The 26,492-nt window shown below is 36.3% G+C and overlaps 1 protein-coding gene across 1 annotated transcript in view; it reads right to left on the bottom strand.

The window, feature by feature from the left end:
• The window catches only part of LOC149569631 (large ribosomal subunit protein mL101 (rPPR4)-like), a 51,344-nt gene extending 33,241 nt beyond the window's left edge, over positions 1-18,103 (bottom strand). The window contains exons 1-2 of the mRNA XM_089822342.1: positions 17,955-18,103; positions 17,516-17,849 (exon numbers count right to left, since the gene is read on the bottom strand). Coding sequence (XP_089678468.1) covers positions 17,516-17,849; positions 17,955-17,989 — 369 coding nt within the window. The 5' untranslated portion in view covers positions 17,990-18,103. The remainder of the gene's footprint in view (positions 1-17,515; positions 17,850-17,954) is intronic.
• Positions 18,104-26,492: the final 8,389 nt, after the last annotated feature.

Here is a 26,492-nt window from a genome sequence, read left to right on the forward strand (position 1 = left end):
AGTGGGTAGGGAGTGTGCACAGGGGGAGGAGTAAATCAGTCGCGTTGGGGCGCGAGAATCCCAATATGGATTAAAAATTTGAGGGAGCCCCAAGCTGAGCGTGTTCAAACTCATAGCCGCAGTAAATCTTCCATCCACTATGCAATGATACACCCTATTATAGTACTAGCTACAGAAAATATGCATTTCCAATCTAACTTTTGATTTTGAGACAGGGGAAAGGAGCACGACATTCACGATCAAGGTGGTAAAACATTTCCTTACTTTTTCTTATTTCAATTTGTAAGCAAGGTTTTAACATGTATACTATGTGTCTACATCGTGTCTTCATGCATCAATGTGTTTGCTTCGTGTCTCCCTGCATTTATGTGTCTACATCGTAGTATTATTAATTACAAGGAATATGATTTATATAATTTATAATCATATTTAATATAATAATATATAATATAGTTATCTTATCAATATATTTAGTTTTTAATAATGAAAGGACATGTCACTTGGAGATACACACATATATATAGGATATAGAAGGCATTGGAAAGGATATCAAGAAGGAAAAAATAAAATATACGCACAATTAGGGTTAAAAATCTAATGGCCTGAAACGGGTCATTACACAACTCCTCTAACTCAACTGAGCTCATTGGAACCAACAGATTGACTTACTATAAATAGTAAGTCCCTCAAACAGAGCCAACACACCATAGGCTACTGGAAAGCCTATAACCAAACAACTAAGACCCTCAAATCCTATTGTCAACTCACGAGGGTCGCGATGGTGAACTAACCTGGCCAACTGCAGGAACCTACTAAAAATGGGGACATTATAGCCTGTTCATTCACTTCTCATACTCTACCAAACAATCAAGGTAATTGATTGCTATGTCACTATGTGATGCTTTTATCCATCTGCTAAGAAAAACTATATTTTCCTTTATTACATCTGCAGTTGACTTTGATACCATGTTGGTTTTTCCGATCTGTTGCAAATGTACTAAGCATTATCACATTGGTATGTGCATTCCAAATGCAACATCCTCTTAGATTTATATAGAGAATAGGCCATGAATCGACATGTCCCTTCATAGGACATATCTATTCATTAATCAAATAATATAATAAAAAATTTAATCATACATATATATTATATTAGTCTTTCTCATATAACAATAACCTTATATCTCAAGTATAAGGAACACACGTACATATAAATTATATCTTATATATAGTAGGTTTATGCGACTGAAGCTATCAAACATCAACAGCTGCAACAAATCTTTGTACAACACTTTCTCATTGAATATGACATCCCTACTTCTTACAAATTTATGATTTTCAAAATCCCAAACCCTACAACCAAATTAATCAATGTCATATCCAACAAATATACATTTCTTGGATTTAGCTTCCAATTTGGTTCTTATTTCAGAATCTATATGTGCAAATGCTTCACAATCCAAGGTTTTGAGAAAAGAATAACTCACCTTCTTACCAATTCATGCTTCCTCTGGAATACCACAGTCCAAAGGGGTAGAGGGACCTCAATTAATCAAATATACAACAGTTTTAACAGCCTCCGCCCACATATTTAAGGGCAGACCAACATGCAACTTGATACTCCTTGCACACTCCATTATTATCATATTCATATGTCCATCCACTCCATTTTCTTGTGGAGTCCTTGGAATAATTTTTTGCCTACGAATACCATTAGTGAAACAATAATCTTCGAGTTTATTGCTGCAATACTCACCACCATTATCAGATCTGAGACATTTTAGCTTTTTACAAGCCTCATTCTCAACCAAGTATTTCCATTTCTTAAAAGTTTGAAATACATCAAATTTATGTCTAAGGATATATAGTCATTCTTTCCTAGTTGCATCATCAATGAATGTAGCATACTAATGAGGGCCACCAAGTGAAGATACATGAGCTAGTCCTCATACATCTGTATGCACAAGCTCTAATTTCATTTTCTTTTTTTCCTTCCCATTCTTCACCAAACTATCTTTTGTTGTCCATACACACAACTTTTCAGACCCGATAAAACTTTCTTTGAATGAAGTAATTTCATAAATTTCTCCTTCGTGCCCAAATCTGTTGTGCCATAGCATTGTATCAAAATCTACAGCATTTGTTTGTTCTCCTTGCTCCACTGCAGCAACTATTCCTAAAAAATCATTTTTCTCTAAAACAATAAAAGTACAAGGAACAGTATGATCTATACAAAGATATAAAGTGCCTACTTTCACACTTTTTCCTATTGCAAGGGAACCTTTTGAAACCTTCCAATTTCTATCATTAAAAGTAATCGTGTAACCCTCATCACCTAGTTGCCCTGCTGAAATTAAATTCCTACTCAATCTTGGAACGTCTTACCTCTTGTAGTAGCCAATGATTCCCATTCTGCAACTTAATCTTGATTTTCTCCTTTCCAACAATCTAACAGGGTTCATTATCTCCCAAATAAAAAGCCCAAAAGCCCTTGAACATAATCAAAAAAAAACCTCTATGGGAAGTAGCATGAAATGAAACCCCTAAATCTAAAACTCAAGAATCATCAACACTTTCTAAAGAAGCAAAGCGTCCTCTTCAAATTTATTACTTACCACATTTGCCTCCTTGATCTCTTCTTGTGTGTCTCTTTCATTGTTCTTTCAAGTCCAACAATCTTTCTTCTTGTGCCTTGGTTTCTCAAAATACCAACAATCTCTTGGTCCTCTTGATAGAGACCTCCCCTTTGATTTTCCTCTTGATTTCCCACGATTTCAAGAATTCCTTCCTATCTCATTCGTTTTGCCTCTGCTTTGTGTGTTCAAAACACTTCCTGATGTAGACCCACCTAAGCTTTTCCTACGAGTTTCCTAACTCAGAATAACACCAATTACATCATCAAATTTAAAGGTGTTAGATCCAAAAATAGAATTACTCACACCCATTACCAAGCCATTCTAGCTTTCAAGCAAAGAACACAAAATCAAGAGAGCCCTAATTTCTTCATCAAAATTAACATTTATAAAAGATAATCGACTAGTAATAGTATTAAACTCATTTAAATAATTTGAATCAAATTATCTTCATATTAAATAGACGCTTCATGAGAAATACCTTATTTGAAGCGAAGAGCTTTTCATATAGCTTTGTTAGGGTCCGCTTCAACTCTTCAATTGTCTTTGCTTTTGTAATATTAAATGCCACCAGTTACATCAAGCAGAAACGAATACTTCCAAGTACCTTTCTATCCAAAATATCCTAGTCCTCATCTGTCATAGCAGTCAATTTCTTGGATTTTCCTTCCAATGGGTGCCATAAATCTTTTTGATAAAGATAGTCCTCCATTTGCATTTTCCATAGTTGAAAGTTCTACCTGTTAAACTTCTCAACCTTCAGCGCAACCTCGTTTGGCATCGTTCCCACTCCACCGTGAGACTTTCCTGCAGAGGATAATTGAAACAACTAGGCTCTGATACCACTTGTTAGGATTAACGAGACAAAAATAACAATTATATGCAAATATATCCAATATCAGAAAATAATAGTGCACACAAAAGAGAACACAAGACACAATTTTAATGTGGTTCACTCAATCCCTAGGGTATATCCACCACACAGCGATTCCAATGTTTTTATTATCCACTGATTACAACCTGATTACAATTTGCAATCCCTTATAGCTCAATAACACCGCAAGAAGCTACTGTCTCATCACATCGCATGAAATCCCTAACCCTAAGCCATTTTTTACAAGTTTTTTGCTGCATACAAACTTAGGGCTAGAATAATTACACATGTCGGCCCCCGGAAAAATAGCCCAAAAAAAATCATCCTCAACTGTATTAGGGGCTTCTGCCCCCAAACTCCCACTCAAGGCCCAGCCTAGCCTCAAACCTTGCTGAGAAATTATGGTGAGTGTATAGTACTTCCCAAGTCAATCACCACAAACTAACATGGAGGAGGGAAAGGATCAGGGATAGGTGAAAGATTAGCATCATCTGGAAGATAGTGAGGTAGTGCATAATTAAATATAGGATCTAGGTCATCCCTCCTATGAGGTGATCCTAATGGAAGATTGACACCCCAATAAGAGGTCTTCAAAGGTTGATCCTCTGAATTTTGCTGCAAGGAAAGCCGAAATGGTCCTTGTTCTTCATCAAAGACAACATCGCAACTAAAGATAAGAGGATCAGCATCTACATCAATCAATCAATAATCCTTATAGTTGTCATTGTATCCTATAAACATGAGCTTCTAACTCTTGAAATCCAACTTGAAGTGTTGGGCATCTGGAATCCATACATATGCTAAAGAGCCAAAAACTTTCAGATGGTTGATCTTAGGTTTGTGACCAATCCAGGCTTCCTCTAGAGTCTTCCCCTTAACTGCATGTGTAGGAGACCGATGAAGGAGATAGACTGTAGTAAACACTGCTTCTACCTAATATTTCTTAGGAACATATTTGTGTTCCATTATAGACTTGGCCATTTTTGTAATAATGCGGTTGCAACATTAATACATCGTCATTTTGATGAGGGGTGTATGGTGTGGTTAATTGACATTTTATGCCATGTGTGTAGCAGAAAGTAGAGAAAGCAATAGAGCAAAACTCCCCCCATTATTATACCTAAGAGATATAATAGAATAGTTAGACTCTTTTTCTACTAAGGCCTTCAATTTCTGAAATACAATAAACAAATCTGATTTGTCTAAGAAAGTACACCCACATGTTACGACTGAAATCGTCCACAAAAAGTAAGAAACGCTTGCACCTGGTAACAAGAGTATTAATTCGACCACATACATCAGCATGGACCAACTATTGTACCTCAGAGGCTCGCCATGAGTCACCATCCTTGAATGGCATATTGTGTTGCTTTTCAGCTTGACAAGCTCCACAAACTCACTAATTCTGAGTTTGAATCTAAGGTAGGCAAGTACAAAATCATACCGAACAAACTAAGCAAAATAGTAAATGTCCAGGTGACCATATTGTCGATACCAGAGATTGTTGATAGAAGATGATTTTGCTACAAAGGCATGCTCAAGAGAATCACTCGTACCCACAAGTCTATATAGACTATGATCCTCAATACCACAGTTACAATAGTAAGTGTCATGTGATCAACAATCCAACAGCTGTGGGTATTGTTGACCACATCAAGCTGAGGATAATGTCACATGATCTCACCTCCTCCAAATATAATTGAATCGATAAAGGGACAAACCTCTGTAAACCAATAGCACCTATGAGTGAAGTATCAAGAAGTACTAGAATCCATATACCAAGCAGAAGATTTTGCATGGCTTGTAGGACTTTTAGCTATAAAGGCATACAAGGAAGACTCTTTCTTCTCTATGTGCTCAGCAACATTGGCTTTAGATTGAGACCCTCACTGCCTCCACTATTCAAAGGCCAACCGATCATGACAATATTTGAGCAATTGCCCATATTTGTGGTAGAAGTTACACTGCACCTTCTTCACTGAACCATCCTGAGACTGACTAGAGCCTTTCTACTAAGAGTGTTGAGATTTGCCTTTATCCTTGTGAAAGGATTTAGCTGAAAAGGCTTGCTCTAAGGAGGACGAGGTGCCACTACTACTAAACTATTGTTTCCAACGATCCTATTGAAGAAGTTTGGTGCACAACTCTCGAGATTTCAAATCAACATTAGTGGAAGTAATGTAACGAGTCTCTATAAAGTGCTCATAAGATTTAAGTAGACTCTTCAAGGTGATGACTACTATATCTTCTTCCTCCAATTTCTAACCAATAGCTTCAAGTTGATGCTTCCTATAAGAACATGCATTCATCCATCATGATGGAGAACAATTGGTTCCTCATAAAGAACGCTTGACTCTTATTGGATATCTCACGCAACTCCTTCAGATGCTTCCAAATGTCTGACTTGCCAGAAGAAAACTTGTCCTAGTCTGCTTGGACTGTGGTGGGATGAGTCTTTGTGCCCAAAACAAGTGTATCAAGTCAGCGATATTCGAAGATTGTCAGCATGTGTTGCTTCCAGGTGCTATAATTTTCGACATTGAATCGTTGATTTCCTTCTAACATTAAGATGGTCAATAATACCATCTTGCACGTTTCTAATGCATACAAAACGTAAAATAAAGAAGAGGTGATAGCATGGACTCTGAAGCACAATCTCAATGCAAAAAATAGAGGCATTTATAAGGCCCACAAATAGTGTTGTCGATGAAGTATGGCTTGCATAGATTTTGAAAAAATTAGCTAACCCATAAAAATTTGACAAATACCTAGAAGAGATCTCAAAAAAACCACACAGAATTTGAAATTAGACTAAAATTCTAGCTGGGATAGAATTCAAAGCACAGAATCCAAGGCACCCACAAAATTTTGACGACGTGGTTGAGATCTCAAAAAAACCAATAAGGAATACAAACTAAGAATTTGGATCGCAGCATAAAAACTAGGGTTTTGAGCAAAAGGAGCAAACAGTAACAGTTGGTTTGAAATAGCAAAATCGCATTAAGAGTGACTAAACAAAATATTGTCATTTTTTGGTACGTGCAAGCTAAAAGATACTCATTTTTAGCATAAACGACCTGTGTAGAGGTTGTGATCCCTCAATACTGCCATGACTTCTACAGGAGTGGGTTCTTGATTTGCCATTCTATCAACTGAGTGGGATCTCCTTTCCCGGCTATAAACTTTCATTCACTGTCCACAAGCTAGCAAGATCCTTGGCTCTAATATCACTATAATATTCCCGTTCCCCTATGTTTCGAATGACAAAACAATCGTAGAGGCCGTATGGTCTCAGTGGCAAGATGTACGGTTGGAGTAGGATGTCGTACTATCAGAACCAAAGGCCGTACAGTGAGATGTTGTAAATCTAGAGCTGGACAGAGGATGTCCGTACGATAGGCTCAAAAAGTTGGATGATGGTCAAGTTGGGGAAGCAAATTTGTCTATACAATGTGAGGGCAATGATGTACGGTATGGGTAGGCTGTACAGTGGAGGCAAGGGTCTGTACGGTGCAAGCTGTGGATAATGGTATGGTGGAGTCCATGGGTGACGGATTGCCAATTCCTCCTAGACAAATGAACATATGAGAACGTTATAAATTGCTAAAACAAGATAGTTGCCAATAGAATTGATGGAGCTTCACCAAACAATACTTATAATTACAAACAAAGTGCGCGGATTTGCCAGCCCTAAGCAAGTAATACAAAGACGGAATAGGGTGAGGGTTGAAACCCACCGAAATCGAGATAGCCAAGTAGGGAAGATCTTTCACTTTTGAAATGGTGAACAACAGAGAATCCCAACTGGAATTTGCAGCACAAAGAAGAATAATCCAAATCGCATACCAACTACTACCTACATGTCATGCTTAAATACCCTTCGGAGGAACTCCCAAGGGCTTACAAAGACAGCCGATGGCAACACCTATGGAAACAATTAAAATAAAAATGGGTCCGAGATATAATAAATCAATCGGCCAATAAACAAAGCTTTAATTATTTATTTATTTTATGACGGGAACATTGCATCCTGGCCTTTTGAATGCCTTCTTTCACTATTTGAGGTTCTAAGGGATTGACCATGTTTTTTATGGAATCTTTTAGACCTTTGACAAATAAATACGTAAGCCTCCTTTGGAATAAGTCAAGAACCATGACTGGAAGCTTTTGGAAATCATTTGCAGATTCTTCTACTATCCCATGTTGCCTAAGGTAAGCGAGTTCTTTGAAATACCATTCAAGTTGTACTTGATCAAACCGTTTGATAGGTTTTTGCGAGAATTCTTGTTAAGAAGTTATCTTTTGATAGCCTAGGGAGAGAAGCTCGTTGTGCCACCATTCGTGCCTTGTTTCTTCCAAGTGGAGTATGGCAAATTGGAAGGCATATTCTTTGGTCATTGGGCTAAGTGTAAAATTGGTGTTCAGATTTTGCAAATATGCATGGGCTATCATTTTTCTTGACCCATTGCAATTCAAATGTATCACCTTTTTTAGTTTGTGCTTAAGATCTTTATTTTTGTATCTCCTTCTTTTAGGGGCTTCATGTTTTTGACCCTCACAGAATTATGCAAATGTTATGAATTCCCTAATTTTAGGTTCAAGGCTTGCATAGGCCCTACATTTTCTAATGTGATATTGGTAGGTTGATCTATGCCTTCCTCTTCCATTGGCATTTCTTCCCTTGGTAAGAAGGGAGGTTTGAGGACTCTAGAAGATGTTGACTTATTATTTTCTAGATTATTTGAGCTTAAATCTCTCCCTTGGGAAGGATTGTATTTTAGGTTATTGATAGAGTTTCCCATATTTTGCAAAGCTTTTAGGAGGGCTTGATTAGATTTATCTAATCTTTCATTTTGACTCATAGGGTTTGGTTGGTTTGTTCCATGAAAGCCTGTAGCTCATTAGCCAATTCGTTCACAGTGGTATTTTTCCCTTTTCTTTGATAAGTTTGCATAGACCGCTACTCATAGGATGGCACGACTATGCTCTCGTACCACTATAATGTCCTTCGTCCTTGTCATATGCAATCTCCTAACTAATCAACCTGCAACATATGTTAGTAATCCAATAATATTTATATATATAAATCACTAACTGAAAATAAAATATTATCTAACTATTATAATGAAATTCTAATTTCCAATTAAAATTTCTTCTTAAGGAGAGGTTGTGATAAGATGCTTAGTTCTTGAGGAGTGCTTCCTAGGGCTCTAGTTATCAGAATAGCTATCCATTAAGTGTTGTCTCCTCACAATACGTCTTCTCTTTAAGACCACATGGATAATCGTACCAATGTATCCATCCTTCTTAGGAGAGATTTTACTCACCCTAAGCCTTATGAATAACCGCACAAGTATATACATCATTTTATATGCATGTGTAACAAACGAATTTTCCTAACCAATTTAAAACACCTAATGACCTAATAACTGATTCCATTTCACATGAAAAAGACTTCCTTTAACTATTTTTAACTAGAAGGGAGTAACTGTTTCCTATTCAGTTTGCAAATTATAATCATCTATTGAAAATAAATAAATAAATGAATACGCTACTAACATTTTTAATCATTCTAACTAATAACATGTTCAGCTGAAAGTAAAGTACAACTATCAACTAATATCTTCAATCAAACTGATAACATGTTCAACTAAAAGTAAAGTAACAACTAATATCTTCAATCTCTCTAATAACATGTTCAACTGAAAGTAAAGTAACAACTAACTATTATCTTCGATCTATCTGATAACATTTTCAGCTGAAAGTCAAGTGACAACTATCTATTTAATCTTCTATAAATATAAAGGTAAAGGTGCAAAAGAACATACAAAAACTAATGGAGAAATCCCTTTGTCATGTTGTTCAAGCCTCGACATTGGTGAGAGGAGAAGCATTGACATAGGCTTAACCTCCCAACCGCGGACCATACTTATCCCCACATCCTAACTAAATAGAACGTCCCTCCCTACCTCGGGAGCGGGCTTGGGATGTTCTTAAGTCCAACCATCTGAGCTACCCAATGGTTTGAGTGCCCCATCAGTTATTCCTAAATAACTGAAGCTTATGGACAAACAAAAAAGATCTCATGATTGGCACATATGCCTGTATCTACCTTGGCCAAGGATTTCAAATTGGGTACGTAAACCCAATCTCCACCACTCGACTTGACAACAAATTTCATTATCAGGACATGCATGAAATATTATGTGTTTTTATTACATAGTTATCTGATTCCATTCTTTGATTCTTGCAGGTTATCTTCACCTCTTCACCATTCATGGCTTCTTTGCCGATGAATCCTAAGTGCTTGAGAGTTTATAACCTTTACATCTTATTTACACCTCTTCACCTCTAATGGCGTCTTTGCCGATGAATTCCTTGGTGTTTGAACATCATGATATTAATTACATCTCTGCAAATGTATAAAAAGAAAAAGTAACATTACGGACAGGATCATTGGCTCTTGGATTTTATTATAGTTTTCCATCCTCCATATAACTAAGACAATCTCATGATTATTTGGTAGTAAGCAACATGATATTGATTTCTTGTAAAGTTCTAACTAAGGAAACTATGTCTTAATACATTCAATCCAGTATTCTGATCCAACAATAGTATTAATACCAACGAGGAAAAATGAACAAAACAGAGCTCAGACTTGGTGTAACATTGAGTATAGAAGAAAAGAGATAGAGTAGGCAAGTAACAAAATGAATTTAGCATGACTCATGCGACCTGTAGTAAGGTAATTCTTCCTCTCGCAACCGGATTAAATGAACTTCCACAGTCTCCCTTGCTCCGAATTGGTTGACGGATGATGAAGAAAAATAATGGTAAGATGTGAATTCCGATGTCAAGCTAAGACTAACTTGGCTTGCTAAGCTTCAGGCAAATGTAAGGGTAAAGTTAATACAGTATGAAGAGAAGTTGTGTCAAATACGATCCAATATATTCTATTAATTAGCCGGCCTTGGCTCTTCAGCTACCTTCAGTTATCAAGAAGGCCATTTGAATGCATCACAAATTCAAAATATAAGAGAAAAGAAATAAAGAGGGAAAAAGAATAAGGAGTTGAAGAGTTTTAAATTTATTTATTTTTATTATTATGCACTCTATATTAGTGAAATGACATCATTGGATTATAAAATTATAATTTATTGGTGTCACTTCATTTTTATATACATCTGTTCGTATTTAAGAGTTTATAATAATGATTAAATAAGAAATACCAATAAATCTTCAAAGGTATGAATTTTATATTTTTAATTTAGATTATTTAAATTTTTATTATATTGCTTTCCTAATAGCTCATGCGGTCCCAATAATGCAACCTATGGTCAGATCTTTGTATCCTTTCCAAGGTAGTCTTATGTCATGCTTGTCGATCCTGATGACTAAACCAAACGACCATCCCATTCCGATGATCTTGTTTAGCAATGCTTCCCCTCTCTTCAATCTTCTCCTGCAATCACCCAAGCAACAATATTCTCACCAACACATTAATTCAAAAATATATTGATTGATAATTCAAATAATCATCTAACAAAAGTTATAGGTTATTGGTTATTTCATCAACGTCTATAATAACTAACTCATTTCACATGATCATGAAAGAAATAATTTGTTCACAGTTGATACAGCGTATATAATTAACTTGTTTCACATGATCAGGAAAAGAAATAATCTGTTAACCCAATAGTTATGATCAAATTAAAAATTAGGGCAAAATTTGGGACGTAACAGCATTTGATTAATTTCATTAAGCATATTGAAATTGAGAGATGTTTAATCCTTGCCTTGCTTTTGTTCAACACTCGCTGTTGAATGTCCTAGTAAAGCCCTTCAGAGATATTTGAATCTTTGCCTTAATTCCAAAGAAATGATAAAGAGTGCTCTCTTCCTTATGAAGTCTTCTTAAATCTGAGAAAGATGAATTGGATGGTTTCTTTGTTGCCTATGGCAAATGACGTTTCTAATTCAATTGAATAATGTATGAATTTCTTTATGCTTCAATGATCGCATTCTAACTATCAACCTTTTTTTGAGTATTTTGATTCTCAACTTTGTTCTCCTCGATACATGGATGACATCTTAGGATTTTCTGCTCTGCCTGAGGACTGACTTTTTTGTCCTTTGCTAACTAGACTTCTCTTATATCCTTTATGTTAGGCTTTTTTGTTTCTCACCACATCTATTGAATATGTCAATATTGAGCGGACTATGAGATTGCTAAGTACATCAGGTACGGGAATGTTGTCATGCATGGAAATAAGTTACTTAGGCTGTGTCAGTTATATGAATCTTCTCCCTTATAAACTATCTTGGTATGCCACTCTTCTCCCTTATAACTATCTTGGTGTGTCACGTTGGTATGTACGCCATCTAGCTTATCTTATGTGATTTTTGATGATCAGTTTTTTCTTCTTCCCCCTTCTGGTCTTTTTTTTCTATTTATGTAGGTGATAGCCAATTTTGAAAGGGTCACAACCAGTAATTGATTGTGACTCTTCCCAAGCTGGTTGTTATTTGATCATGTCTAATAATGTTTATTTTTCTCAATTATGTTATTATTATTTTGATGAAAAAAATATTTTAGGTTAGTATTTATGAGTTATTTAATAATGGATCTATAATGACAATTAATCATTATTTAATTAATGGGTCCACCCATAGTGCAACAGTGAAGTTGCAAGCCCATGTTGATATGGGTGATGTGTTCAATTCTTGCCCCTATTGATGGATGTCCTTGCCCGTACTTGGTATGTTTGTTCCCATCATTTGGGAGCTGATGACTAGACTGCTTCCCCCACCAATGCTTAAGCCTTCCTCACCAATTTCTTTCCCCACTGCCCATAGTCATTGTTCCTTTGTTGTAGCATGTCAGATGGTTCTGCACCAGCCATTGAACGGGCCTGCCAAATGCCATGGTGTTGTCGAAGTTCCTTGGCCCCTCGAGCTTCATTCAACAGTCTCTCTCGTGCCTTGTTGGGTTCCTATTCATGGTCCTCAACTCATGATAAAAGAGTCAAAAGGTGTGATTTGGAGTGATGAGAAGTTTGGGAGTTATAAGGAGTTAGAGATAAGGCTGTGGAATGATAGGGAGTTAGAGAGATAAGGTGATCTATTGGAGGAAAAAGGAGATGTAATGGAGGAATAAGGAGATAGTATGATACGGGTTGTTGAACTTTGATTGGTCACTTAGTAGGTATGAATCCTGAGTTGGATACTCTTGAGGAATTGTTGTTTGTGCGGTCTATATTAAGGAAGCGTTAATGAATAAAATGAATATGAATGAATTACCAAGGGGATGGGGTTCCCCAAGCGTGACCCCAGTGGTTCAAAGCTCTAGTCAAAAGCGGCTACCGATCAAAAAAAAGATATCTATTTAATATTATTTTGATTGACAATAAATAAATTACTAAATGATAGTCATTATTATTTGGTTAAAAATAAATATCCTAATATTAGATATCAATTGGCCTCATTTGATTTTTTAAATATTTTGATATTTGACTAATAATTGCTCTAATATTTGTATAGGTGTTAATTAACAAATGTCATTTAGGATAATGGAAAGATGATAACTTAGTAGTACGTTCATAGTTAATCGGAGATCATCACAGATTCAATCAAGTCCATTTTTTAAGTGTTCCACGAGCTAGCAGGAGTTTGGCCCTAATTCCATTGTAATGTACCCAACCACACAGTACTCGAATTTCCACCTCATGCCACATACCATTGTAATGTACCCAAGGGCAAAGTACCCAAGGGTAGTATCGGAAACAAACACCTGAGGAAATTAATTGAGGGAAACCCCCAAGGGAAGTACCCAAGGGCAAATACACGAGGGCAAAGTACCCAAGGAAAGTACCTAAGGAAAAAATACCCAAGGTACCTACCCAAGGGCAAATACCCGAGGTCAAAGTACTTGAGGGAAGTACCCAAGGGAAGTTCCTAAGCAAAATACTCAAGGGCGAAATACCCAAGGGAAATGTACTTGATAGAAGTACTTGAGGGCAAGTACCTAAGAGAAGCACATGAGGGAAAGGTACCCGAGGGCAAAGTCCCCAAAGAAGTGCCTAAAGAAAGTATTGGAAGGAAACACCTTAGGAAAAATACTTGAGGGCAAAGTACTCGGCCAAGTTCCAAAAACTTCGTACAACAATGCTACTTCCATTGAAGGATCCAATCATAGATAATTCCTCTGTCATAAGATTATTGCAAATACAAGAATGAATCGTTAACAAAGGGTATACACCAAGAACATTGAATGGCCAAGAACTAGATATTCATAATTATATTTCCACCCAATAGAGATAGATCTAACAATGAAGAACAAAGTGAAATATCTGAAGCGATATCTCTAACAACATACCAGGTGAGGAATTTCTCCCACCAAAACTGCAAATATAGAATAGGGAAGATCTTGCACCTCTGAAACTGCAACAGTGTTGAACTTGAACTAGAATTCGCAAATACAAGAAAACATCAAATTCACCATGCCCACTACTATAAATGGGCTCCGAAAAGTTTCCTGAAGGATTACAAACGGGCCAACACGACCAGCCTCAGACTTAGCTCCGACTCGGCAAGCCCAAATCGGTCTCGGACTAAAAGTTGATGGTTGGACTCGACAAGGACTCGGCAAATTAAAAAACTCATGAAATTCAAAGATTTTTAAGGATTTTAAGTTTTTTCATGCATCATTTAGCCAATTAACATGAAATACACAATAATTGAGATAAACAGAAGCTACTTTGCACACATACACAACTTTTAATAGATCGCTTAAGTATAAATGTGAATTTTTGAAAGAAATTACTTAAACTGAATAACAAAATAGAAATATAGTGTAATTGTCAAATGTCTACAATAGTCATAGAATATGCAATCCATGGAATCAAAAGTTTAAACATTTATATCAAAATAAAGGCACATAGTAGCCTATGTCCTACAAGTCCCCCTAAGATAGGTCATGGAAGACTCTAGAGCCATCCTCTCTCCCTGCTTGTGAAGTTGAACCTTAGTGACATGCTCATCATGATCATCCTCATAATCCGAGTTGGATCCATCACTCTCGAATTCAAGGTCCTGGCCAGGGTCTCCTCGTGCTCTAGCCTACTCCACTGCTATCGCCACTACCTCTACCTCTCGATCCACCTGATCAACCAACTCCAAGTCTTCATTGTTAAAGACAGGATCATCAACTTCTAGCTTCAATTTGACCTAAAATAGCTAAGCCAAGTTGTGGGAGATAACATTGTTGAAGGCGTGTTGAATCCTGAAATTTTGGCTAAGCCTAGAATTTTTTGAAAACCCTCAAAATCTAGAATCTACACTTTGACTCCTATAAAGCTGAAACCTATCTTAAACATCCTGAAAGTATTTATACAAATATTACTTAACGCATAAGAAATAAAATTTATACTTAAATGTTACATTTGTATAAATCATCCTGCCCTTGAGCTCAAAAACCCCAATACTCTTCTCTCAAGTCTTCCTTCTCTATTCTTTGTGTTTGCAAGTAATAGAATGGCCTTTTTAGGTGTTAGTCATGCATTACAAACCAAAAAAAAAAGGAAATGATTACTTGTCAAGAGGTTGATAATATCGAAGGGTGTGGAAGGATAAAAAGAAGATAAAAGTTTTGAAACATCAACAGTATCAAGTATGCTTTAAGGTATGGCTCCATGAGGATTAATTAAATGCTTTTCCTCAAAAGTAGAAGCCCCTACTTGTTAGGGCCATATTTTTGAGCAGGTGGAAAAAGTGGGGGGCTAGAAATCAGCACACAAGCTGAAGCTTTTTTTTGTCATTTGCCAACAATACAAAAATTTCAGTTCTTATGAGCATGAGACCATAGCGCAATGGTTGTTGCAAACCTATTAAAAGGGGCATCCAAGGTTCGAATCACAAGGAGGTTGGTATGCATGCAGTGGGGAGTACAAGAGCGAGATAGAGATTTCCCACACACAAGGTAGCAAGTGCAATGGTGGTTGAACAATGGAGGATTGGTAGGGCAGATAGCGTATGGAAGACCACAAAGGGGCAACAAATGTACAAAGGTGACAAGGAGCTAAGGTGGAATGAGGCTTGGTGACTAAGGAAAAAGATTGAATGTTGTGTGGAAGACCACCAAGGAATGACAAGTGTACAAGGGTGAGAGGGCGCTGAGGTGGCAGGAGGATTGGTGGTGACTGGTGGACAAAGATTGAATGGGGATGGTGACCAATGGTTGAAGTGATGGAGTTATTATAAGAAGATATAAAGTTGGAGTTTGAGTCCAATTGGAATACGGGGAGCTACAAAGAGAAAATGCACAAGGAGTATAGGGGTGGAGGCGGTAGTGGTTGAGGTGGTCAGGCATGGAGGGTGAAAGGGGGTTGAAGTGGAGAGGACAATTGAGTAAGAAGGTTGAGTTGGAGTTAGCAACAAACACATGGATATCCCTACCAGGTGCAAGGTTGATAGATGATCAAATACCACATCGAAATCCAGCCCAAGCATTGGTGATCAGAAGTGTTGGTTCATGCACATACAAAGGGACAAAGGAGATTAATTGGAAAGTTGAGACAAATCTACAAAAGGTGTTATGAAATATCCTTGCTATTTTATTTCTACTAATTTTTCTAGAATCAGATTGGAAACCAAAACCAAAACACAGTTTATCTAATGGGAATTTTGAAAAAAGAAACACAGATAAATGTATTATTTGAGACATGCAAACAACTTGTAAGAAATTGGGAACAATCTTATCTTTACTTGCGACTTAGATTAGGAAGAGGTGAACAAATAATATGCTGCTATATAATTCTGGAAGTACCAGCTCCAAACTCATGAGAAGCTGCAACCGAAAAGCTCTTTGATTTCGGTTTGTGCATGTGAATCCCAAGGCAGGAATTAGGAACTACAAGTCTATTTGAAGGTTGTATTTTTTGCTAGGAGTCAAGCTTTAACCTTTAGCATGAAAAATTAGATTGACTTGCCCCTGTATTTAACTGAAACACTTCTACCTTCTGAATGGGGTTACTGAATTTAATGGTCTTGTTACTGTGATCAGATTGGATGCTATCTATCCAAGATTGGCTTGGGTTTTATCCAAGTTTGAACTTCCAAGGGTTGTGTCCTAAAAGGTAGAGAAGCTCAACTTCTAGCAGAGAAAATAAAATATCAAAGATGTAAAGAATGAATACTTCTCATTATACAATTTCTTCTTAAAGACTTCAGTAACCCAAGAAACCAGATTTTTGGAACTTTGAAACGAAACCAATAATAATTGCTTAAAAAACTCAACCTGCCTTGATAAGGAAGCAACATAAGAGTGACCCCACAAATCATGACTGAAAAATAGGAACTTAAGGTGTGGCCCCTAATGAATAATTGAAGTGATATTTGTTGGAACTTTAGTTTTTTGGCCTCTTATTTAATTATTCCCAGGTCCCTTTTATTTTAATGCTCTAGCCTATGGGGAAAAATTAAAGGAATAGGCTAGCATATTTATTCATTTAATTATGGGAACATTACATGTTAATGCCTCAAAAAGTTGTGACATCACCACGGAAGTGAGGGTCCCCCAACATGATCCCATTAGTTGAAATTATTGTTGTATTACATCAATTAACTATATCAAATAAAAAAATCATGAGACCACCAGCTTCTATCAACTAAATAGAATTCCACTATAAAATTCATAGAACCTCCCACTTTAAAATAGTCCTAAACCCCTCATAAGACCACACCCTTAATAGCACAGCAAAGCGACAATCCAACTCACTTCTACTTTGGTATGTCCTACAGACCAGACTATTCCAAATAGTTTCAGAAGTAGTTTTCAATAATGAATAATCTATCACTGTTGCAGAAATTTTCTACATTTTCTTCAGAGGTGTTTTTGGCGCACACAGAACAATCTAGTATTAGCCTACTACTATACCTAAATACTTAATCTAAATCCAATAACCCAAGCACTTCTTTTCAAAAAAAAAAAATTAAGCATTGCAGAACCCACCTGAAGAGCTTGTCGATATCTGCGAAATTTTCTTAGTTTCCTGACGTAATGTCGCAGTTCCTGTATCCTAACATTCCTGCCCTCGTTGACCCACTGCTGCAGCACTAAAATGGCGTCCAGATTGGGGTCTTCAATCCTCGATAGCCTCTTGAACAGACTGTCTCCGGGCTCTAACAATGGCATTTCAATCTTGCGTGAAATTGCTGCTCCCAAAACCACTTGTCTATTACGGAGTTTTGGGAAAGTGCCATTTATCTGATATTCAGGGAATATCGCCAGGCAGAATTTCGTGCTGGGTAAGGAAGAAAAAATACTGGTCCGACATTGACAAGCCCTGCAATAAAAACGAATATAGAGCTGTTTTCTGAGAGAAGAACTAAAAAAATTTAAAAGAGAGTTCGATAAAGACTTTGGAGGATGAATTTAACTCAAATCATACCAGTGAGCCGAAGGCGTAAGCGCGAGAGGCATCATAGACGATTCAGATAATTGTGCCCCTCAGAAAATCCTCTTTCTATAGTTTACGTTTTAGTTGGCTCTTTAGCCAAAACCTCTAAAGATAGATAGATAGATAAAATTTTAACGTCCACGAAGCTAAAAATAGCCTATGGGACAGCAAGACAACTCAAGCAGACTTAAGTAACAATGTTCGTTGCTTGTGTAAGATGATGATGAGTCCACCCAATTGCTCAATGTACTCTTCGTTGAATAGGTTATGCCAAGAACTGTCACATATAGTGTCCGCAAATTTATCTCTACTACTCTTGTAGGCTTCACATTCTAAAATAAAGTGTTGTTCAGTTTCCACTTTCCCAGAATTGTAGAATCTGCAAATTCTTTCTTCCCAAGCCTCCTTTGGCCTCTTCCAACGTTCGGTCTCACAACGAAGTTGGTGAGAGTTAGTTCTCAACTGAACAATAAGAATTTTAGCCCTCCAAGAAATGTTGGCTCCTATGTATGCTTAATGGGGAGAACAGAGCCCTCCTCTTTACAAACTAAAACGTGTATCTAAAGGGACATTTTTTTTTTTTTTTTGGCAATCTGCTTAATATAGTTCATAATTTGGTTGCTTATCAAGGGGAACACTTTTTTTCAAATTTTTTTATTATTTACATTTTAGTTGCCTATTTAGTCAATACATTTTGTTTATGGGCACAATTGAGCTCTCTTCTTTACAAAAAAATGAGTATCATTCCAAGGAAAACACGTAGTATTGTTTCAATCTTTTTATATAGTTACATGTTAGCTGGTTATTTAGTTAATACCTCTTTTAATGGGCTTGAAAATTGTCTTATTGTACATCACTCATCTTCTTATCGAAGTCAAATTCAAAGCTCCATTCCAAATTTAATCAACTCACATACATTTTCTAAATTCTAAATAAATTATATTATAATATACTTTTGAAATCACCTCTATATTTTTTCCATTATAACCATATTATCCAAAGGTTGAGCTTAATCTACCCCGAACTTTTATAAATCAATCCCTAGTCTAATGTAACTCATTCTCATCCAATTTCTTATAATTGTCATCCTTGCATCCTAGTCCCAACCAACCTCCTAAATTCCTTAAGATCCTTCATTATAAGTTTTTTGCAATGTAAGGAAACAACAAAAAGTACCTATGATGATATTCTATTTATTAAAGTTTATAAAGGGTTAAATAGGACTTATTTATAGGAAAGATACACCATCATAGATCTATTAAAATGAGCAAAATACGTCCTACGAAAAATGTGAATTATTAAATACTTATCAAACAAAGCATGTTCCTCTTCACACTCAAACATTGGGGAATAACAGGTTGTCCTAGGGAACGAAGCCAAACATATTGTGAAATAGGAGTCATTGAAAGTTGCAAAAGACATCATCAATTCCTACTAGGAAGCAAAAGAATGTCTCTGTAAGAATGCAATGGCATAATAATGCATTAAACTTCAATAGATCCTTTAGAAACATTTCTAAAGGGGATCAAATATGCAACAAAGAAGAAACATTTTCCCTTAGTGAAATTACTTACTCTACTAGGACATTAATAGGAATAGCCTAGTGTTAGTTTGTGGTGACTAATCAGGGAAGTATTGTACATACTTCATAATTTTTGGGGGGTTTGAGGCATCACCCCAGAAAAAATAAATTGGGCCCTATTTATTGGGATTTGTTGGACTAACCGCCAGCCTTCCCCTTCAAGATTTGTGACACGGCTTAATCGCCTCATGTGTGTTCTATAAGTCTAGTGGGTTGTATTGGGCATTAACAGATCAATCTTTTGGTGCAACGCTAACTCTAGCTTGTAACAAGTGGTATTAGAGCTTGGTCATAGGTTTGAATCCCCTCAGGTAACGTTGAGGGGTGAATTGTTGGACTAATTGTCAGCCTTCCCCTCGAGATTTTTGACATGGCTTAACCACCTCATGTGTGTTCTATAAGTCTAGTGGGTTGTATCGAGCATTAACAGGTCGATCTTTTGGTGCAATGACAACTCTAGCTTATAATAGGAATTTGGGCCGATATGTAAGTATTAATTATAACCCTAAAGCAGTAAAAATACTTGTATAAAAGGGCTTAGGGCTAGAGATTGTTTCAGTGGGTGATGTGAAAATTGGTTCTTGCGGCAATATTAAGCTGTAAGGGATTACAAATTGTAATCAAGTTGTAATCACTAGATCGTAATAATATTGGACTTGTTGTTTGGTGGACGTAGCCCAGGGATTGGGTGAACCACATTAAATCTTGGTGTCTTGTGTTCTACTATATGTGATCTATTATTTTCTGTTATGGTTTATATTTGCATGTAATTATTTCTATCTGAGGTTTAATCCTAACAAGTGGTATCAAAGCAAGATTTTTTTTCAGTTATCCTCTACAGAAAAATCTCATGGTTGAGTGGGAGTCTCACGATTGAGTGGGAGAGATGGAAAACAAGAGTAAGCTAAGGGTTGACAAGTTTAATGGGTAGAACTTTTAGTTATGGAAAATACAAATGGAGGACTATCTTTTTTAGAAGGACTTATGGAGCTGTTAGAAGGAAAAACCAAGAATCAAGGATCTATGTCAAATGACGACTGGGATCTTTTAAACAGAAAGGCACTTGGAAGCATTCGATTATGCCTAGCACCATCAGGTGGCATTGAATATTACAAAAGCAAAGATGATGAAAGAGTTGATGAAAACCCTAAAGAAATTGTATGAAAAGCCCTTCACTTCAAACAAGGTATTTCTCATGAAGCATTTATTTAATATAAAAATGACAAAAGGTGGATCTGTTGTGGATCATTTACATGAGTTTAATATTGTTACTAGTCAGTTATCTTCTGTGGGTATCAATTTTGGTGAAGAAATTAGGGCTCTCTTGATTTTGTGTTCTTTGCATGAAAGCTAAAATGGCTTAGTAATGGCTGTGAGTAATTTTGTTTCTGGATCTAGTACCCTAAAATATGATGATGTGATTGGTGTTATTTTGAGTGAGAAAACTCATAGGAAAACTTTAAGTGGATTTACATCAAGAAGTGCTTTGAACACACAAAGCCGAGGCTGAACGACTGAGAGAGGAAGTAATTTTAGAAATCATGGGAAATCAAGAAGAAATTCCAAGGGGAGGAGGTCTCAATTGAGAGGACCAAATGACTACTAGTACTGTGGTAAAATAGGGCATAACAAGAAAGATTGTTGGACTCAAAAGAAAAATGAAAGAGATAAACTAGATGGAGACAAAGAGGCAAATGTGGTAAGTAAAAAATCTGAAGAGGATGCTTTGCTTCTGTGTTTAGAAAGTGTTGATGATTCATGTGTTTTAGATTCTAGTGCTTCATTTCATGTTACACCTCATAGAGGTTATTTCATTAATTGTGTCCAAGGGGATTTTGGACTTATTTATTTAAGGGATAATGAACCCTGTTAGATTGTTAGAAAGGGAAAAGTTAAGATTAAGTTGTAGAATGAGAATCATTGGCTACTACATGAGGTAAGACATGTTCCAAGGCTGAGTAGGAATTTAATTTCAACAAGGCAACTTTGTGATAAGGTTTGCGTAGTTACTTTTAATGATAAAAATTGGAAGGTTTCAAAAGGTTCCCTTGTAGTGTCAAAAGGTGTGGAAGTAGGCACCTTATATCTTTATACAGGTCATATTGTTCCTTATACTTTAATTGTTTCAGAGAGAAATGAATGTTTAGGAATAGTTGTTGCAGTTGATCAAGGAGAACAAATAGTTGTTGTAGATTCTGAAACAAAGTTGTGGCACAATAAACTTGGGCACATGAGTGAGAAAGGTATGAAAGTACTTCATTCAAAGAAAGCTTTACTAGGTCTAAAATGTGTTAATATGGATTTCTATGAAAGTTGTGTGTATGGAAAACAAAAGAGAGTGAGTTTTGTGAAGACTATGAAGGAAAATAAAAGGGAGAAATTAGAGCTTGTGCATACAGATGTATGGGGACTGGCTCAAGTATCTTCCCTTGGTGGCTTTCATTATTATATTACATTTATTGATGATGCAACTAGAAAAGTACGAGTTTATTTTCTTAGACAAAAATCTAATGTATTTCAAACTTTTAAGAAATGGAAATGCTTGGTTGAAAATGAGACTGATAAGAAATTAAAATGTCTTAGATCTGATAATGGTGGTGAGTATTGTAGTCATAAATTTGAAGATTATTGCTCCACTAATGGTATTCTTAGATAGAAAATTGTTCCAAGGACTCCACAGGAAAATAGAGTGCTTGAACGCATCAATAGGACTATAATGGAGCATGTAAGGAGTATGAGGTTGAATGTTGGATTGTCCTTAAACATGTGGGTGAAGGCTATCAATACTATTGTATATTTGATTAATAGAGGTCCCTTTACTCCTTTGCGTTGTGGTATTCCAGAGGAAGCATGGACTGGTAAGAAGGTGAGTTATTCTTTTCTTAGAACCTTGGGTTGTGAAGCATTTGTTCATATAGATTTTGAAAATAGAACCAAGCTAGAAGCTAAGTCAAAGAAATGTGTATATGTTGGATATTGCATTAATGAATTTGGTTATAGGCTTTGAGATTTTGAAAATCATAAAATTGTAAGAAGCGGGGATGTCATATTCAATGAGAAAGTGTTGTACAAAGATCTATTGCAGCAACATGAGAAGAAAGAAGATGATTCTATAGTGTTGGATAATACTCAAAAAGATGATCTTCCAGTCATACCTCATGATGTACAACAATCGCAACAACAAATACCACACACACTTGTGAATGTTAGATGGTCAACAAGGCTAATTAGACTCTTGAAAAGATTTTCTCCCTCTTTGTATTCTATTTTACTAACAAATGCTAGTGAACCTAAATGTTATGATGAAGTTGTGTAGGTGGATACTAAGATTCAATGGGAGTCTACAATGAAAGAAGAAAATGACTCTTTGCTAAAAATAAGACATGGGATTTATGCAAGTTGGCTATAGGTAAAAGGGTTTTATAAAATAAGTGGGTTTACAAGTTAAAAGAAGAGGATGGAGGTAAGAAAAGATTTAAAGCTAGGTTAGTTGTAAAAGGATTTGCATGGAAAAAAAGGCATCGATGTTGATGAGATATTCTCTCCTATTGTTAAAATGACTTCTATTCACACTATTTTAAGTATTGTGGCTATTGAAGATTTGCATTTGGAGCAACTTGATGTTAAAACAACCTTCCTTCATGGTGATTTGGATGAAGAGATGTATATGGCATAGCCACAGGGATTTGAGATCAAGGGTAAGGAGAACTTAGTGTGCAAATTGAAGAAAAGTTAATATGGCTTAAAGCAAGCACCTCGACAATGGTATCTAAAATTTGACAGTTTTATGCATGAGCATGGATATAGTAGGTGGCATTCATATCATTGTGTTTACTTTAAGAGGTTGGATAATGATAGTTACGTTATTTTATGTTTATATGTTGATGATATGCTTGTAGTTGGGTCTAACATGGATCATATTAAGGGGTTGAAACACCAATTATCACATGCATTTTCTATGAAGGATTTGGGGGCAGCAAAAAAAATCCTTGGTATGAAGATTTATAGAGATAGGAAGAATAGAAAATTGATGCTATCTCAAACTGATTATGTTAAGAAAGCGTTGCAATGTTTCTATATGAAGAATGCTAAAGCTATCGGCACACCTTTACTTGGTCATTTGAAGTTGACTAAGGAGATGTATCCAAAGATACAAGAAGAGGAGGATAAGATGTCTAAGGTGCCCTATGCTTCAGTTGTAGGAAGCTTGATATATGATATGGTGTGTACAAGGCTAGATATTGCACATGCTCATCCAAGAATTGAGCATTGGAATGTAGTCAAATGGATTCTTAGATATTTGAGAGGAACATCTAGTAAATGTTTACACTTTGGGGGCTCTACTACTGATTTACAGAGCTATGTTGACTCAGATTTGGCAGGGGATATTGATACTAGGCAGAGTACTATAGGTTATGTATTTACTGTTGGTGGGCAGCAGTGAGCTGGGTTTCTAGGTTACAAAAGGTTAATGCTTTATCCACTATAGAGGTAGAGTATGTTGCTACTACAGAGGCAGCTAAGGAGATGATATGGATTTAATTCTTCTTGGAAGAATTGGAACACCCTTAGAAGGATAATTATTTGTTTACAGATAGTCAGAGTGCCATTCATCTTGCAAAGAATTTGGCTCTGCATTCAAAGACAAAACACATACAGTTGCGGTACCATTTCATTCAATTCATTTTGGATGATGGACAGTTAAAGCTAGATAAGATACATACAAATGGAAATCGTGTGGATATGTTTACAAAGGCAGTGACAAGGGAGAAGTTGAATTCCTCTTCAACTTCGGTTTGTCTTCTTAACCAAATAGGAATAAAAGAACAACAAAGTCCTAGGTGGTTTGATCTAGTGGGAGCCCCATGCGGTAGCAGTATTGCTATAGGATCAGTCTCCAAGTGGGAGATTGTTGTCTAGTGTGGAGTCTAATCAGTCCCCAAGTGGGAGATTGTTAGTTTGTGGTGACTGATCAGGGAAGTATTGTACATACTTCATAAATTCTTTAGGTTTCTGATGTGTAATTATTAATTATAACCCTAAAGTAGTAAAAATTCTTATATAAAAGGGCTTAGGGTTAGGGATTGTTTCATTGTGGGTGATGCAAAAATTGGTTCCTGTGATAGTATTGAGCTGAAAGGGATTATAGATTGTAACAAGGTTGTAATCACTAAATCATAATAATATTGGACATGTTGTTTAGTGGGTGTAGCCTAGGGATTGGGTGAACCATGTTAAATCTTGGTGTCTTGTGTTCTTTTTTGTGTGATCTATTATTTTCTGATATGGTTTATATTTGCATGTAATTGTTATTTTTGTCTAAAGTTTAATCCTTACACCTAGGGTGGTGTAGATAACTGATATGCAATCCTTGATATCCCCTACTTACACAAGGTTATTCCCTAAACAATTAGAGACCACTTCCCCTTAATCTAACCTACCATTCAAGCTTGCTTTCTTGCTTGAAATTCCTTTTTGGGCCTCCTTATTGACTTATCTAATCTTGTAAGGGTTGGAGGCTCTTCCAAGTGTGTCTTGGACTCCTTTCCATCCATCTTTCACAATCCACACGTAATCTTGCTATACGTTCTCTTAAAACCAATGAAAAATTCCTATTAGGCCTAATAGCCCCCAATTAACCCTCCTAGTGGACTAAATTTGGATTTGTGCAAATATTTCCTTAAGAAGGTCCCAAAAAAATTGTAGATTGAGATACCCCTTTCAAAGGCCCTCAAGATTCTTGAGGTCTCAGGTTCCCAAGATCCACCAAATCCCCTAACCCTATTTTGAGGGTTTTCTAGTGTTTATCAACAAACTAGACTAGTCAATAGAAAATCTACTCTTGCTCCTTCTATAGGGATCTACTACACATCTCCTTGCATCCATAGAGTCTTCATTCATTGTCCTATCCTTCCATAACACCCATCCTATACAAAATTCTTTACCCTTGCAAGAAATTTGGTTTCTTTGGCTCAATTTCTAGCCGAGCACAACTCTATCTTGCCTAGGGCTTCCAAGGAAATGGCTTGGCCTTCTCTCCTTTCTCCATCCTTCCTCTTACACAATATACAAGGTTTCTACTAAAATTTCTCAAGGTTTCATGGAGTGTGCCTCAGTACTGGCTAGCAAACTGGCAGTTTTCTAAAACTTTTAGTGTGGATACAAACTGATTGCTAGGAACTTCTAATCAAAACAAGAAACAAGTAAAAACAATGAAGAAACTATATTCCACAAGTAAAAAGAATGAAGAAACTATATTCCAATGCAAAAGAACCGATTCAATCTAATGTCAATCAAAATCTCAATCTTTCATTCAAACTGTCATTGATTTCCTTTTCTGTTGTACGCATCCGTACAACTTGAAAACTTCCAACCATACAATAGTGACTTGGAGGGCTTTAAAAATCATTTCCCACCTAATTGAACCAACTCTTTCTTGTTGGTAACCACCTTGTGACTTCTAACCATATTTGCAACTTTTACAAGAAAAATTGCAATTGCTGCAAAATTGTCAATGTGCAATTTTTGTAAAATTGACATTTTTTGCATTTTTACACCTTAGACTTCTTAGGACAATTTTTGCAAAATTGACAATTTTTACACCTTAGACTTGTTAGGACTATACATTATGACTCCAAGTAGATCATGGAAGGCATTTATGCCATGTTTATGCCATTTATATGACTAACTACCCTTATATGCTTATTTAGCCCTCTAAATCAACTATTTGCATGTTTGCCCCTAATTGACAATAATTGACAACAATGCAACATTACAACTAGTTGCCTATCATGTACTACATTGGTGCTTCACATGCATGAGGAACCTTATACCAAGGACCTCTTTATTCCTCCTAGGTCTTATCAAGACTCTTATTGCTATCTTATTGCTTCCTGATGACCTATCCTAGGTGTTCCTACACCAAATATCAATGGCAAAGAAAAGTA

The sequence above is a fragment of the Cupressus sempervirens genome, chromosome 3 (genome assembly GCF_028749045.1).
Source record: "Cupressus sempervirens isolate cs-2001-9-10 chromosome 3, ASM2874904v1, whole genome shotgun sequence".
Lineage (NCBI taxonomy): Eukaryota > Viridiplantae > Streptophyta > Pinopsida > Cupressales > Cupressaceae > Cupressus > Cupressus sempervirens.